The 17,130-nt window shown below is 37.7% G+C and overlaps 1 protein-coding gene across 1 annotated transcript in view; it reads left to right on the top strand.

The window, feature by feature from the left end:
• The window catches only part of NALF1 (NALCN channel auxiliary factor 1), a 731,256-nt gene that overhangs the window by 669,767 nt on the left and 44,359 nt on the right, over positions 1 to 17,130 (top strand). The window contains exon 2 of the mRNA XM_001365389.3: positions 1,436 to 1,607. Within this exon, the coding sequence (XP_001365426.1) occupies positions 1,436 to 1,607 (172 nt within the window). The remainder of the gene's footprint in view (positions 1 to 1,435; positions 1,608 to 17,130) is intronic.

Genomic DNA, 17,130 nt, shown 5'->3' with positions numbered 1-17,130 from the left:
ATTCTGATTCTTCCAAAGACTAATAGAGATAATAAAACAAGAATTATGGACTCACAAAATCTTAATTAGAGAATGGATCCTAGAGGATAAACTAGATATCTTCAAAAGTCTTTCCAACTTGAAAATTTTGTAATTTTATGATTATGTAATCCAATCTCCTCCCTTCATCAACACACTGAAAACCTGCAATTTTAAGTGACTTGTTTAAGATTAACGGCTATATTAGAGGAAACCTCAAGATAAAAATCAGAGAGGAAGGAAAACAAGAAACAATTTTTAAAAAAAAAAGATCTTTCTCTTCTCTTTTAACCACTGGCAATTTTTTTGTGCCCTCTAAGAACTGGGAGAAGATTATGTAATTGATAAAGCAATTCCAAATGGATAAGTAAAAACTATAGTATATAAATCTGAATCTTAGCAATCCACACTGTGCTAATTTGTGTAGGATGGGTGAATAGAAGAGAGCATTTTCCTATTTTGTTATTGTTTATTTTTAAAGAGTATATCTTCCTTGGACCAGTCCAATGTAACTTCTCCAGCGTTTTCTTGTTTGCCATAAAAAGTTAAATGAAACAAATAAAATGAGAGTACTGTTTAAATACCCTGAAATTCTCTGGAGCGAGTCTGGGGACTATGGTTTTGTGTGATCATCACAGTTGAGTGTCTGATTAATTCAATGCTTAGTGACCACTTAATGGGAATCACTAAGAGCCTAAAAAGGACAAGTTAGCATTATAATGGATTCTTTTAAAAAATGTCAAAATATTAATTTGTCTTTCAATGGTCCCATTTTAAGTAGCTTGACTTTTGTGCATTTTGCATCATCTCAGATGTTCCTTAATGTCTTTGGCATGATTCACAAATGTAAATTGTGGAGACTTTGTTTATAGCTCTGTACCTTGCTCCCTCTGTTTCTTGAATTTCAAACACAGGAATAGGAACTGTTTTCTCTGGTAGTTAGGTCACCATTTAAAGAGCATCAGCACCATCTACTGTCCCTAGTGAGCATAGATTTTATGTTTGAGATGCCAAAGAACAGAAGAGGACAAATGGGCCTCATACATTGCACCAAATAATTACAGTATTTTCAAATGCTAACTCAGGTAACTTTGATGTTATACTTATTCTTTTTAAGTGTAGGCAGATGTTGATTTTTTTATGTAAGCAATCTTATTTCACTTAAGCAGCTTGAGGCTAGTCTAATGTCAAGCTACCGTTATGTAATTTATTAAGGAAGGCTCTCATGGCATTTTCTATCATTTTTAATTGAAGTCATTTGCAGGGATTGTGTTTTTCTTCATGTGTAAACAAGCTTTCCCCAAAGAGCGATTTAAAACACTTTAAAGTACAGAATTCACCCTCCGACACTATGTGGCCTATTAGTGACAGCAAGATTGTCATGTATCTCTATTTTTGATTCTTCTCTTTTTTCCAGACTGTCTACAAAGCGTGGCTCTGTTCCCAGTATTTTGAAGTCACACAGTTTCACTGCAGAAAGACAATTCCTTGCAAGCAATACTGTTTGGAGGTTCAGACAAGGTGTCCATTTATATTACCAGACAATGATGATGTCATCTATGGAGGACTATCGAGTTTCATCTGTACAGGTACAGTGCAGTGTGTGCTAAAGGTTCTCTTTTGACAGATTTAACCTTGAAGGCAGGGCTCGTAGTTTTCCACGATTTTATTAATTGAAACATTGTGAAGCTGGCTAATGCATCCCTCACACTGCTCTGGAAACACTTCAGTTTTTGATTCAGCAAATTCCCAACTACATTATCTATAGAATCGTTGTGACCAAAATAATTAACTCTGGACAAATATGTTTCTGAGGGCAAAATGTTATAGATCATTAAATGTACTTAATTTGAATAAGAGTAGGCTGTGTTCTTTCTGCAATGTCTTACTATTACATAAAAATGATTAGCATAATGAGGCTAGTAAAATAATCTTTTCCCACTTAAATTAGTATAATGTTTATACTCACCTATCTAATCCTGTTAATTCCATGTTTCCTTTTCTCATTTGCATAAATATCAACGTTATGACAAAATTTACTCATCTCTCAATACTTGTAACCCATATGATGACAAAATGTATAGGCATTGCATCTTAATTTTTCCGCTGAAGATATTACTTCTCTCAGCAACTGGCTCCAAATTTTCAACAAAACAATTAGTATTTGTTTGCCTGGGTATATATAAGGATTATAAGTTGGTCCACAAAACAAGTTTTGAAAGGTAAAAAGAGTACTCTCATTTTGTAGCCAAGGATATGTGTGTGTGTGTGTATGACAGAGATAGAAAAAGAGAGAGAGTCAGAGAGGGAGGGATGGAGGGGCAGAGGAAGGGGGAGAGAGAGAGAGAGGAAAAGGGAAAGAGAGAGCAATAGAGAGAGTGAGAGAGAGAGTGAGAGAGAGCAATAGAAAGTGAGAGACAGAGCAAGAGTAAGAGAGAGAAAGAGAGAGAGAGAGAGAGAGAGAGAGAGAGAGAGAGAGAGAGAGAGAGAGAGAGAGAGAGAGAGAAAGAGAGAGAGAGAGAGAGGTGGAAGGAAGTGATATGGAGAAGGGGAAAGAGGAAAGAGGGAGAGAGAATTACTTTTCCTCCAAGATAGATGAAAGACAAAAATTAGGACTTGATATGTCTTATGTGCAGACTTGTTTTTGTACAGCTTTCTCTTGCAAACATGACTAGACCTCCTAATATGGAGTTGAGAAAAACTGGATTTAAATCTTGCTTCTGACATGTGATAGCCTTGTGACTCTGACTTTCGTTTCCTCGCCTGTAAAATGAGGGGTTTACACTCAATGACCTATATGATTCCTTTCAGCTTCTTTTATACAATCCTCTCATCTTCCTTTGAAGTCACTGGGTTCCATTGGCTTCTAGTCTGGAACAAGTAATAAGCATACATTTTGGTGCCAATCTTAAATTTCATCTTGTGTAGTGAATTTTCAGAATGGAAATTCCCTCGCTGGTACACACTAACATTAGCCCTGAAATTTGATTTTAAAAAATGGAAAAGCCCCAACTCTTCCCAACTCCCAGACAAGCCTTCCATCTACAATGCCATAAGTTAGTACATTAACCATTGTCAGAACCCGTCCTTGGTGTTAGAATCAAACCAGTAAGAGATTACTCTGGTTGGGAGATTAGACAGACATTCCAGGCAGGACATTAAGAGAGACTTCCAGAAGGAACAACTGGTAAGAAATTCAAATAAGTGGGGGGCAGTCTTACTAGTTATAATGATTTAGCCTATTCAGGTTACACAGGCCATCAAGCACTCATAGGGGAAGGGCAAAGTCTCTCTGTTAGGCAATCTGGACTTGCCTAGGCAAGTCCTTTGGCTACTTGTGCATTTAAAAACATTTTGAAGAATCCATAGAATTCACTAGATTGTCAAAGAAGTTCATCAAATACTCTCTCTCTCTCTCTCTCTCTCTCTCTCTCTCTCTCTCTCTCTCTCTGTTTCTCTCTCTCTCTCTCTCTCTGTTTCTCTCTCTCTCTCTCTTTCTCTCTCTCTCTGTTTCTCTCTCTCTCTCTCTCTCTCTTTCTCTCTCTCTCTCTCTCTCTCTCTCACACACACACACACACACACACACACACACACACACACACACACACGAATTGCCATAAAAAAAATCCTGCCTCAAGTGAATATGTTAACTTGCATTTTCTATCATTTCTTTGGTTCTCACTTACAACAACTACTCACTTGCAGCCTAAAATTCTATTTCTATCCTAGCAGCTAAACCTACTGAGTTTAAGTAACTTGACCAACCAGCAAGTGGGCTTTGGGGAGATTAGTTCAAGTGATGGCCATTCTGAGGGTATGTAGTGCAATAGACTAGTTTGGAATTAAGGAAATGGGAGATTGATTCTTGGTTTTGTAACTGATTTACTCTGTAGGATTGAGGGTTAGATTTATTATTTTCTTTTACTTAAAATGTTTTTAAATAAGGGTGGGGGGAAGCTTCTTTCTTTTCTATTGTTATTTAGGCTCTGAATCAAAATATGCCAGATATTCATTGGTTTGTGCCTAACTCCTAAGTATCTTTTTATCTTCTGAGGCCACGTATCCCTTACCTACCATCCACAAATTTTTTGCATATTGGGAGTTTTATTCAACATTTCTATTTTATGGTTTGTTTCCAGCTTGATATCCTCTTTTTAGCTGTAGTTTTTTGCCTCCCTAGACATTATTGTTATTGTGATTATCATCACCATAATCATCATCATCACCATTCTTGGAAGGGATCATTAGACCCTGGAGTAGCACAATATGTAAACTGAAATTTGACTAGCATAAGGAATCCATTGTTATTCCTTTAATTGCTTTTAATTTCTGTACAAAATGATTTGTTATTTTTGTTGTTTTCTAGTGATTCCATTTCAACAAAGAATAGAGCTATAGAAGGGGAAAACAGTGTATTGGAATCTGGTCCTTTTTATTTATTTTTATTTTTTTAAAACCCTTACCTTCCATCTTGGAGTCAATACTGTGTATTGGCTCCAAGGCAGAAGAGTGGTAAGGGCTAGGCAATGGGGGTCAAGTGACTTGCCCAGAGTCACACAGCTGGGAAGTGTCTGAGGCCAGATTTGAACCTAGGACTTCCAGTCTCTAGGGCTAGCTCTCAATCCACTGAGCTACCCAGCTGCCCCCCTGGCCCTTTTTAAAGAAAGTTCTGAGCAGCCCTTTGGAAATATAGACTGAATCCTGAGTGTTACTCTAAGAATCAGTTGTTATAAAGAGAAAGACTCTTAATCTAGGAAAATGAATTTTATAAAACCCTCTCCTTTTTCTTTTGATAAATGAAGTTAATTTAATAAAATACATAAGTAATATACAGAAGAATTAACACACAGCAGTAATATTTTTAATATTTGTAGCTAACATTTTCTATTGTTGAGTTACTCTGAAAACAATTTTTCACTATTTTTTCTAACCCTGTTTAAAATAACTCAGAATTTTCCCCCCGTAAGTGTGACTACCAGGAGGAATAAGGAGGAATAGTCCTTTCCTTGGCACCTACATGGTCATAATGGTGAGATGGAAATTAAACAGATGATCTCCTAATAGCCCACATTTCTATGGCACTTCAGAGATCCCAAAGTTCTTTTCTCACAACTGTACTGTTAGGTGGTTATTTAAAAACTATTATTATTCCAATTTTATAGATGAGGAAACTACAGTCACAGAGTTTAAGTGGCTTGACCAGGATTATAAGACTAGAAAGCACTAGAAACATGATTCAAACTCAGTGCTTCTAACTCTAAATCCCACAGATTCCTCCACTATAAGAAACTGCTTCCAATGTTAGTGACCCCAGCACCACAATATCTCAAAATCTCTGCCCCAATGTTGAGTCCCCCAATAGTAATTACTACAGATAATTAATGTGGAAAAATTTTGGGGGGGGAAATTGCTGCTATAATAGCATAATCCTGAGTCATCTGTCATGTTTCTGAGAGAGAGGTCTATACATCTTGTGTATATGTGTCATAGCATAGATTTAAATTTGGAAGGGAGCCCCGAGATCGTCTAGTCCAATCCCCTCATTTTATAAATGTAGAAACTAAGGGTCACCAAGATGAAATGACTCCCCTGAGGTACCTTAAATACTATGTGTCAGAGCTGGAATTTAAACCTGGTTTCTTGAACTCCAGAGCTAATATTTCCACCCAGCAACTGTTAATGAATAAAATTATCTCAAAAGGCTGGTTCGGGGATAAGAATATAGATTTATTGATTATGTAAGGTTTTTTTGTTTAGGCCAGCACCATAACCAATAAAGTGATAAAGGTGTCTGTGACTCTCTTGGGACCAGAGGCAGGCAACCTGAACTGGGTCAGGCAACCTAATAAATAGAATTTTAGGAGCTCATTAATCAGCCCCTTTCTTGAACTTCCCATGACATCTTTAACTGGTGATAGCTAATTAAGAAATCTATCAGCCTACTCACTCCTGCCCATTCCCATAAGCAGACAGATCCCATAATAAATAGGAAAAAATCCCCTTTCCCCATCATTTATTAACCAAATTCTTTAAAAAGGAAGACATTCTTTGGGATTCGCCAAAACAAAGAAAATGCAAAAAGTAGCAGACTGGATGGCATCTCTGACTCAGATCCTAGACACAGGAACCCACAGTAAATCTCCCTAATACATGGGAATGAATACAGTATATGAAAAATAAATTCTCATGCAACCTCTAATTATTTGGTCTCCCAGCAACAGAAATTTAAGGAATGGTCAATAACCAGTAGAAGCAAATTATCAAAATAAAAATTATTTCTTCAGCAAATTTGGTGTGAATGCTAGCTAACTTATAGTGTTATATATTATGAACTCAAATTCTCATGTGCTTGGGAAGAGCTAGTCTGACTAGAGGGGTTAATGTCTTTTTTTTCTGGGTGAATTTTTTCTCTAGTACCAGAGGTAACATGAGGCATGGCCAATTTTAGAAGCATACTTTCAGAGGTCCCACCTGCTCACAAGTTATAATAGCCCTTGGGACTCCCAAACCCAGGCTTGGTGATTAAAGGGATTTAGTGATGGGCTTTTGGGTGGATATTATCTTAGGGACCCACCAGTCTGGTTCCAAATAATGCAGTGTTCAGACATCTTGGTGACTCAGTAAATAAAGTGAATAAAGGTCCTGGAGTAGGAAGCTCTGAGTTTTAATTTATCTTCTGCTTCAGCTTATTGATCTATAAAGTTGTGTAATTAGGATCTGCTCCCCAGAACTTTAAATCCCAGCTTCCCATGTTCCCTCTCATGTTAAGTGCCAATGTAGGGAGGATATAGGTTTTGCGTGCCTCTGGCCCTTGCTCTCTTTTCCTCTGATCTATCTGGGAAAGTGGACTTTATGCCAGGCAGGAGCATCTACACATGAGGATTTACTTTTTGTTAGATAATTAGGTTTCAAATTCTATTTCATTTTGTTTATTTTCTTTCTACTTCAAGTGATTATTAATAAACTTTATAAAATATAATACTTGAAGTTATTGTTATTAATTTAATTCTTACAAAATGGAGATAATAATAGCATCTACCTGAAAGGGTTTTATGAGATTAAAAGAAAGTCTTTGTAAAGTGCTTTGTAAAACTTAAAGGACTGTATACAATTTTGCCATCACCATCATCATGATGCCATGATGCACAAAGCTATAATACAAAAGACTTTGAGGATTATTACAAGAATGCACAGGAACAGGTACCTAATGTCTTTTCTGTTACCACCAAGGATGCATGGCGGCAGTTAGTATCACCACCCTAAGCACCGTGTGACTCAAATGTTCTTCTTTGGGGTTTTATACCCCTAAGTGACAAGGTGGGAAAGTACTGACAGAATTGGGTTTTTATTTTGCTTGTGTTTAGTTCTTCATTAAAGCTAGTCCCCACAGGATGGAGAACGACAACGGAGGCAGTGACCCTGGATTCAGGGCTTTATCATTGTTTCAAAGTGAAATCTTCCCTATACTGACTATATATCAGGCATCTGGGGGAAAAACGGGGGTGGGGTGGGGAGGTGGAGTGGGAGTTAGAAGAAAACTGCCCTGTGCCTGATAAGAAAGATAGAAGTTAAAGGAAGACATTCCCTGGAAAACAGAAAATTAATTGGCAAAGTAAAACTCAAGATATAATAATAATAATAATAAAAACTACAACAATTAGCATTTAGGTTTTCCAATTTTCAGAACACTTTACAAATATCTCACTTTGTCTTCATTACAATTCTGAGAGGTAGATATAATAATTATTTCCATCTTACAGTTGAGAAACCTGAAGCAGAGAGAAATTAAATGACTCGACTCAGGTCACTAACAGCTAATTAAGTGCTAGAGGCCAAATCTGAACTCTGGTCAACTCTGCCCACGCTGGTGCTACCTAACTGCTTCACCAATCATGCATGGTAGGAGATTATCAAACACTGAATGAGGTTGATATAGAATCAGAACCGTTGAAACGGATTCACAGGCCTCCACTATATTTGGGATCCATCACAGAGAGCATTCCTATCACTGTCTTCCCCTCATGGACTTTTCACAATTGCCTTTACCAATTTATATGCCTCATTTTTGTACTGGATCTGGATCTACTACTCAGAACCCATAAAAAGGATCTGCAAATCTATTTAGGAAAGTTAAATGAAACCCCCCCTGGATTTAAGCCCATTTCCAAGCCTTTGGGCATCTTTAGAAGCCATAATTCCCATCCCCAAAGCACTTAAACAGAAGTTCCACTGAGCGTTCCTCAAGTTTCCAGATATATTCATTAAGCACCAAACTGTGTGATTTTGTTGCTAGAGAGCGCAAGGAAGTCCTAATTAGAGTTTGATATTACTTCTAATTCAAAAGCTGGAGAGATGGTCTCCAAAGTGTTGTTCTACCTGTTCTGACCACATGACAAGAGAAGCAGCTCCCAATTCCTTTCTCACTCCCTTTTAACAGGTAGTTCACCAATACTGTGACTTCTGAACATCCCCTAAAAATTTAATGTTGCTCCTTAGGGTAGTGGCAGGCTCGAAACAAGCTGTCCCCAAATAATTATGAGTGAGCTCTAAATGTTTGGTAGAGGTAATACATTTAATTAGTTTGTCCCTGATTTGCATATGGGGTATAATTTGCATAGCAATTACCTACTTAGAATGTTTTCAATTTGTCCATAATTTTTATTACTGTTATCTCAGTCTGTCCTCCTATAATCTTGAAGACTCTAGAATTGTTTAGGCATCAAAACATGTATGGAGTAACTGTAATCAAAAGGGGCTCTCACCTGACCACGAGTATGGAAGAGGAGAGGGACATGCTTATCAAATGCTGTAGCTGAGACACTTCACTCAATCTTGGTTTAGACTTCTCTGTTAATAAAATCACATTAGAAAGGGGTTTTAAAAATGAATTAGGGAGTGTTTCTGAAATGCTACAAGGCTGGAATGTGCCATTAAAGTGGCAAGCATTAGTAAGCTAAAGGACTATGAGGGAAGATGCTAATACACAGCACATTGGTGATATATTGCAAACTCCTGGTCCTCATCTGTAAAATAAAGAGATCAGGCCAGAATTAGGGTTCTGTGATCTCAGTTCTTCTGGGAAAACCAGGGGGAGTGTTTCTCTGTCTCTGAGAGAAGTCCAAGTTGTTTTCAGACAATAGTGAACAAAAATTAAGGAGATAAAAATACCAGTAACTATTCCTTAGCCCTTAGGTCTTCTGATGGCAAACACCATGAACGTCTTGGGTTGACAGATAGAGAATGAAGACTGAGAATGATTGGCTACTGCATTTTTCATAGGCAATTATTACAGAGAAAAAAAAATGCAAAGGTGCCCTTGGGGGTTATCGCCAATGGAAATAAAGCATGTTTTTTCAATCATATGTAAATGCTGCATTCAGTTTTTCAGCTGTGACAAGAATAAGGTTACATTTCTTTCTCTTGGGAAAATACTGTGGGTGGCTGTTGTTACTTACCTTGACATGCCTATTTCAGGACTTCTGGTGGAGAATGGGAGACACCTGGTGGACTCTAGCTATTATTGCAACATGGATGTAAAATGAAGCTGGGAAAATCTAATATTAATACTACTTCAGGGAGTGAGAAGGAAGAAAAATGACTTGAGAAGAAAGAGGACAGAACATTCTGCTTTGCTTACTGATTGAATAATGGTTACCTAATTAATAATTCACCTGTAAAAGAAAAGAAATGTAGAAATTCAATACTTAGCTTTTAACTAAAAAGTTGATAAAGACTTTTTTAAAAATAGAGACTTTTAAATGTATCTTTTAAAATGGAATTTAAGTGGGATTTCTAAAAGCATTTTGTAGTACTAAGAAAATGAATTCTTTCTCAGTTAGGTCCTGCCTTATATTTCGCAAATATTACATTGTTTTCCTCTCTTATAATTTTCCGCCCTCAGAAAAATCTATTTATACATACATTATATATATATATATATATGCACACACATACATACAGTGGTTTTGTGTATATGTATACACACATATATGTGTACATATATGCATAAGTAAGTTTTTGGAAATTCAATATTCTTACTAAATCCAAATATCATTCTATTATGCCATTGAATAATGCAAGATCATTAAATTCTCTAAAAAAGATCACAAAGGAGAAAGAAGAAAAAATGTAAGCAGAGTAATGTGTTAGTTTTGTTAATTTTTTGATAGTTACATTACAGTTGTTAGTTACACAAAATAACTATTTAACCACCTCCATCCCCTCCCTCCCATACAGGAGGCATCATATGACAAAAAATTATATGTATATATAAAACTATGTCTTATTGTTATTTGTCAATTCTTTTTCTGGAAGTGGGCATATATGTCATTCTCAAAACACTATTTCTGTTGCTTTATATATTTTCTCTTGATTTCTATTCATTTCCCTCTTCATTCTTTCATGTAAATCTTTCCGTGTTTTTTCCAAAATTAACCTGCTCATCATTTCTTATAGCTCAGCAGTGTCCATCACAATCATATGTCAAAACCTGTTAAAGCCTTAAGATAGACATCATTCCTTTAGGCTCCCTTCTCTGCATAAATCTGTAAAATTCCCACATTAATATCTGACTAGTGTCTAAGATAACCTGAAACACCTGATGTTAAGAATGGTTAGCTTTGGACTTCCGGTTAAGATGGCGGCTTAGAGAAAGCTGAAGTTCAGATCTCCGGAAAACCCTTCCCGACCGATCTCAAACTAGAAGCTCCTAAGGCGCCGAAATTCAAAACAATCAACAGCACAGACCCTGGGAACCCTCCTCCTGGACCTGGACCCGGTTCAAAAGGTACGGCTCCCCTTAAAAGCCAGAACCCGAGATCCCTCGGACCTCAGGGGTAGGAGCGCAGAGTCCAAGGCTCCCGGAAGCGGCAGCCGCGCCGGGCTCAGAGAGCAGGGTCTGAGGAACAACAACCCTCAGGGTCTTCTACCCAAGTCCCAGTCCGGGTGAAAGTTACTGTCTGGGGCCTCCGCTGCAAAGAGCCTGTCGGTCCGGGTGAAAGTTACTGCCTGGGGCCTCCGCTGCAGAGAGCTGGTCAAAACAACAGCAACCCTCAGGGCGGGCAAGACAGCCTCACGGGCTGGATCCTGCTATCCAAGTCTCAGTGAAAGTCTGTGCTCTCGGAGCTAGGGGAAGCTGCAGCCCATCCCCCCGCAGGCCGACGAAACAGCCTCACGGCCAGGGATTCTGAAGGCAACTTCCGGAAATCGAGCCAGGGGGAGAGTGTGGCCTCGTGGTCCGACCCTTCCATTCCAGTTCCAGTGAGGCATATTCAGTTTAACCCAGGGAAAGCTCATAGAACCATCTGCCCAGGACTGCCTCTGAACACCAGACAGAGGCAAGAAAAACTAATCCTCCACATTCAGAAATGGCAAACTCCACAGAACCACAGAAGCCCCAAAATACCAAGAAAAATAAGAAGAAAGGGGCGACTCTGGACACATTCTATGGAGCCAAAATACAAAATACAGAGCAGATAGAAGAAGATATACAAGAAAATTCTCCAAAATCTTCCAAAGGAAATAGAAACTCTCCACAAACCCATGAAGAATTTGAATCAGAAAGGACCAAAAAGATGGAAGCCCTCAGGGAGGAAAAGTGGGAAATGATGCAAAAGAAATTCACGCATCTACAAAACCAGTTTGACCAAACTGTAAAAGAAAACCAGGCTTTAAAGCAAGAACTAATAAAGCAAAGCCAAAACACCAAGAAATTAGAAGAGAACATAAAATATCTCACCGACAAGGTGATAGATCTGGAAAACAGGGGGAGAAGAGAAAATTTAAGAATAATTGGACTCCCAGAAAAGCCAGAAATAAACACCAAACTGGACATGGTGATACAAGATATAATCAAAGAAAATTGCCCAGAGATTCTAGAACAAGGGGGCAATACAGCCACTGACAGAGCTCACAGAACACCTTCTACACTAAACCCCCAAAAGACAACTCCCAGGAATGTAATTGCCAAATTCCAAAGCTATCAAACAAAAGAAAAAATCCTACAGGAAGCCAGAAAAAGACAATTTAGATATAAAGGAATGCCAATCAGGATCACACAAGACCTTGCAAGTTCTACGCTGAATGATCGTAAGGCATGGAACATGATCTTCAGAAAGGCAAGAGAGCTGGGTCTCCAACCAAGAATCAGCTACCCAGCAAAACTGACTATATACTTCCAAGGGAAAGTATGGGCATTCAACAAAATAGAAGACTTCCAACTTTTTGCAAAGAAAAGACCAGAGCTCTGTGGAAAGTTTGATACCGAAAATCAAAGAGCAAGGAATACCTGAAAAGGTAAATATTAAGGAAAGGGGAAAAATGTTATCTTCTTTTACTCAAACTCTCTTCTATAAGGACTACATTTATATCAATCTATGTATACTAATATGTGGGGAAAATGTAATGTATAAATAGGGGGTAAAGAAAGACCAAATAGAATAATGGTTCTCACACAAAGATTCACAGGGGAAGGGGAGGGGAAGAAAACTCCTATAAGAAGGAGAGGAAGAGAGGGGGGGGGGGTTTACTTAAACCTCAATCTCAGGGAAATCAACTCTGAGAGGGAAAAACATCCAGATCCATTGGGATCTCGAATTCTATCTTACCCAACAAGGGTAAGGAGAAGGGAAAACCAAGGGGGGGAGGGGGAGAGGGAGAACAAAAAGGGAGGGAAAGAGAGGGGGGAGGGGGAGGGAACAAAAAGGGAGGGACTAAAAAGGGAAACATTAAGGGAGGGGACAAGGGGGACTGATTCAAAGTAAATCACTGGACTAAAAGGTAGAGCCTAAGAAGAAAAGGTTAGAATTAGGGAAGGCAATCAAAATGCCAGGGAGTCCACAAATGACAATCATAACTTTGAACGTGAATGGGATGAACTCACCCATAAAACGTAGACGAATAGCTGAATGGATTAGAATCCAAAACCCTACCATATGTTGTCTTCAAGAAACACACATGAGGCGGGTTGACACCCACAAGGTCAGAATTAAAGGATGGAGTAAGACCTTCTGGGCCTCAACTGATAGAAAGAAGGCAGGAGTGGTAATCATGATATCTGATAAAGCCAATGCAAAAATAGACCTGATCAAAAGGGATAGGGAAGGTAATTATATTTTGTTAAAAGGGACTCTAGACAACGAGGAAATATCATTAATCAACATGTATGCACCAAATAATATAGCACCCAAATTTCTAATGGAGAAACTAGGAGAATTGAAGGAAGAAATAGACAATAAAACCATACTAGTGGGAGACTTAAACCAACCATTATCAAATTTAGATAAATCAAATCAAAAAATAAATAAGAAAGAGGTAAAAGAAGTGAATGAAATCTTAGAAAAATTAGAATTAATAGACATATGGAGAAAAATAAATAGGGATAAAAAGGAATACACCTTCTTCTCAGCACCACATGGCACATTCACAAAAATTGACCATACATTAGGTCACAGAAACATAGCACACAAATGCAAAAAAGCAGAAATAATGAATGCAGCCTTCTCAGATCACAAGGCAATAAAAATAATGATTAGTAATGGTACATGGAAAACCAAATCTAAAACCAATTGGAAATTAAACAATATGATACTCCAAAACCGTTTAGCTAAAGAAGAAATCATAGAAACAATTAATAATTTCATCAAGGAAAATGACAATGGCGAAACATCCTTTCAAACCTTTTGGGATGCAGCCAAAGCGGTAATCAGAGGCAAATTCATATCCCTGAAAGCTCATATTAACAAACAAGGGAGAGCAGAGATCAATCAATTGGAAATGCAATTGAAAAAACTCGAAAGCGATCAAATTAAAAACCCCCAGCAGAAAACCAAATTAGAAATCCTAAAAATTAAGGGAGAAATTAATAAAATCGAAAGTGATAGAACTATTGATTTAATAAATAAGACAAGAAGCTGGTACTTTGAAAAAACAAACAAAATAGACAAAGTACTGGTCAATCTAATTAAAAAAAGGAAGGAAGAAAAGCAAATTCACAGCATTAAAGATGAAAAGGGGGACAGCACCTCCAATGAGGAGGAAATTAAGGCAATCATTAGAAATTACTTTGCCCAATTATATGGCAATAAATACACCAATTTAGGAGAAATGGATGAATATATACAAAAATACAAACTGCCTAGACTAACAGAAGAGGAAATAGAATTCTTAAATAATCCCATATCAGAAATTGAAATCCATCAAGCCATCAAAGAACTTCCTAAGAAAAAATCCCCAGGGCCTGATGGATTCACCTGTGAATTCTATCAAACATTCAGAGAACAGTTAACCCCAATACTATACAAACTATTTGACATAATAAGCAAAGAGGGAGTTCTACCAAACTCCTTTTACGACACAAACATGGTACTGATTCCAAAACCAGGCAGGTCAAAAACAGAGAAAGAAAACTATAGGCCAATCTCCCTAATGAATATAGATGCAAAAATTTTAAATAGGATACTAGCAAAAAGACTCCAGCAAGTGATCAGAAGGATCATTCACCATGATCAAGTAGGATTCATACCAGGGATGCAGGGCTGGTTCAACATTAGGAAAACCATCCACATAATCGACCACATCAACAAGCAAACTAGCAAGAACCACATGATTATCTCAATAGATGCAGAAAAAGCCTTTGATAAAATACAACACCCATTCCTATTAAAAACACTAGAAAGCATAGGAATAGAAGGGTCATTCCTAAAAATAATAAACAGTATATATCTAAAACCAACAGCTAATATCATCTGCAATGGGGATAAACTAGATGCATTCCCAATAAGATCAGGAGTGAAACAAGGATGCCCATTATCACCTCTACTATTTGACATTGTACTAGAAACACTAGCAGTAGCAATTAGAGAAGATAAAGAAATTGAAGGCATCAGAATAGGCAAGGAGGAGACCAAGTTATCACTCTTTGCGGATGACATGATGGTCTACTTAAAGAATCCTAGAGATTCAACCAAAAAGCTAATTGAAATAATCAACAACTTTAGCAAAGTTGCAGGATACAAAATAAACCCACATAAATCATCAGCTTTTCTATATATCTCCAACACAGCTCAGCAGCAAGAACTAGAAAGAGAAATCCCATTCAAAATCACCTTAGACAAAATAAAATACCTAGGAATCTATCTCCCAAGACAAACACAGGAACTATATGAACACAACTACAAAACACTCGCCACACAACTAAAACTAGACTTGAACAATTGGAAAAACATTAACTGCTCATGGATAGGACGAGCCAATATAATAAAAATGACCATCCTACCCAAACTTATTTATCTATTTAGTGCCATACCCATTGAACTACCAAAATACTTCTTCACTGATTTAGAAAAAACCATAACAAAGTTCATTTGGAAGAACAAAAGATCAAGGATATCCAGGGAAATAATGAAAAAAAACACATATGATGGGGGCCTTGCAGTCCCAGACCTCAAACTATATTACAAAGCAGCAGTCATCAAAACAATTTGGTACTGGCTAAGAAACAGAAAGGAAGATCAGTGGAATAGACTGGGGGAAAACGACCTCAGCAAGACAGTATACGATAAACCCAAAGATCCCAGCTTTTGGGACAAAAATCCACTATTCGATAAAAACTGCTGGGAAAATTGGAAGACAGTGTGGGAGAGACTAGGAATAGATCAACACCTCACACCCTACACCAAGATAAATTCAAAATGGGTGAGTGACTTAAACATAAAGAAGGAAACCATAAGTAAATTGGGTAAACACAGAATAGTATACATGTCAGACCTTTGGGAGGGGAAAGGCTTTAAAACCAAGCAAGATATAGAAAGAATCACAAAATGTAAAATAAATAATTTTGACTACATCAAACTAAAAAGCTTTTGTACAAACAAAACCAATATAACTAAAATCAGAAGGGAAACAACAAATTGGGAAAAAATCTTCATAGAAACCTCTGACAAAGGTTTAATTACTCATATTTATAATGAGCTAAATCAATTGTACAAAAAATCAAGCCATTCTCCAATTGATAAATGGGCAAGGGAAATGGATAGGCAGTTCTCAGATAAAGAAATCAAAACTATTAACAAGCACATGAAGAAGTGTTCTACATCTCTTATAATCAGAGAGATGCAAATCAAAACAACTCTGAGGTATCACCTCACACCTAGCAGATTGGCTAACATAACAGCAAAGGAAAGTAATGAATGCTGGAGGGGATGTGGCAAAGTAGGGACATTAATTCATTGCTGGTGGAGTTGTGAACTGATCCAACCATTCTGGAGGGCAATTTGGAACTATGCCCAAAGGGCGACAAAAGAATATCTACCCTTTGACCCAGCCATAGCACTGCTGGGTCTGTACCCCAAAGAGATAATGGACACAAAGACTTGTACAAAAATATTCATAGCTGCACTCTTTGTGGTGGCCCAAAACTGGAAAACGAGGGGATGCCCATCAATTGGGGAATGGCTGAACAAACTGTGGTATATGTTGGTGATGGAATACTATTGTGCTCAAAGGAATAATAAAGTGGAGAAGTTCCATGGAGACTGGAACAACCTCCAGGAAGTGATGCAGAGCGAGAGGAGCAGAACCAGGAGAACATTGTACACAGAGACTAATACACTGTGGTATAATCGAACGTAATGGACTTCTCCATTAGGGGCGGTGTAATGTCCCTGAACAACTTTCAGGGATCCAGGAGAAAAAAAACACCATTCATAAGCAAAGGATAAACTATGGGAGTGGAAACACCGAGAAAAAGCAACTGCCTGAATACAGAGGTTGAGGGGACATGACAGAGGATAGACTTTAAATGAACACTCTAATGCAAATACTATCAACAAAGCAATGGGTTCAAATCAAGAAAACATCTAATGCCCAGTGGACTTACGCGTCGGCTATGGGGGGTGGGGGGGGAGGAAAAGAAAATGATCTATGTCTTTAACGAATAATGCTTGGAAATGATCAAATAAAATATATTAAAAAAAATTAAAAAAAAAAAAGAATGGTTAGCTTTTAGGCAAACCATACTCGGGGTTATTTTCTCCCCCTTCTTTCTGAATTTTTCATTCATTGCAATTTTGTCCTAGTTATTCTGAACAAAGTTTAACAGTTACAGGAAAGCAC

Source organism: Monodelphis domestica, chromosome 8 (assembly GCF_027887165.1).
Source record: "Monodelphis domestica isolate mMonDom1 chromosome 8, mMonDom1.pri, whole genome shotgun sequence".
In the NCBI taxonomy this organism is placed as follows: Eukaryota; Metazoa; Chordata; class Mammalia; order Didelphimorphia; family Didelphidae; genus Monodelphis; species Monodelphis domestica.
This window is presented reverse-complemented; position numbering and strand designations above follow the sequence as displayed.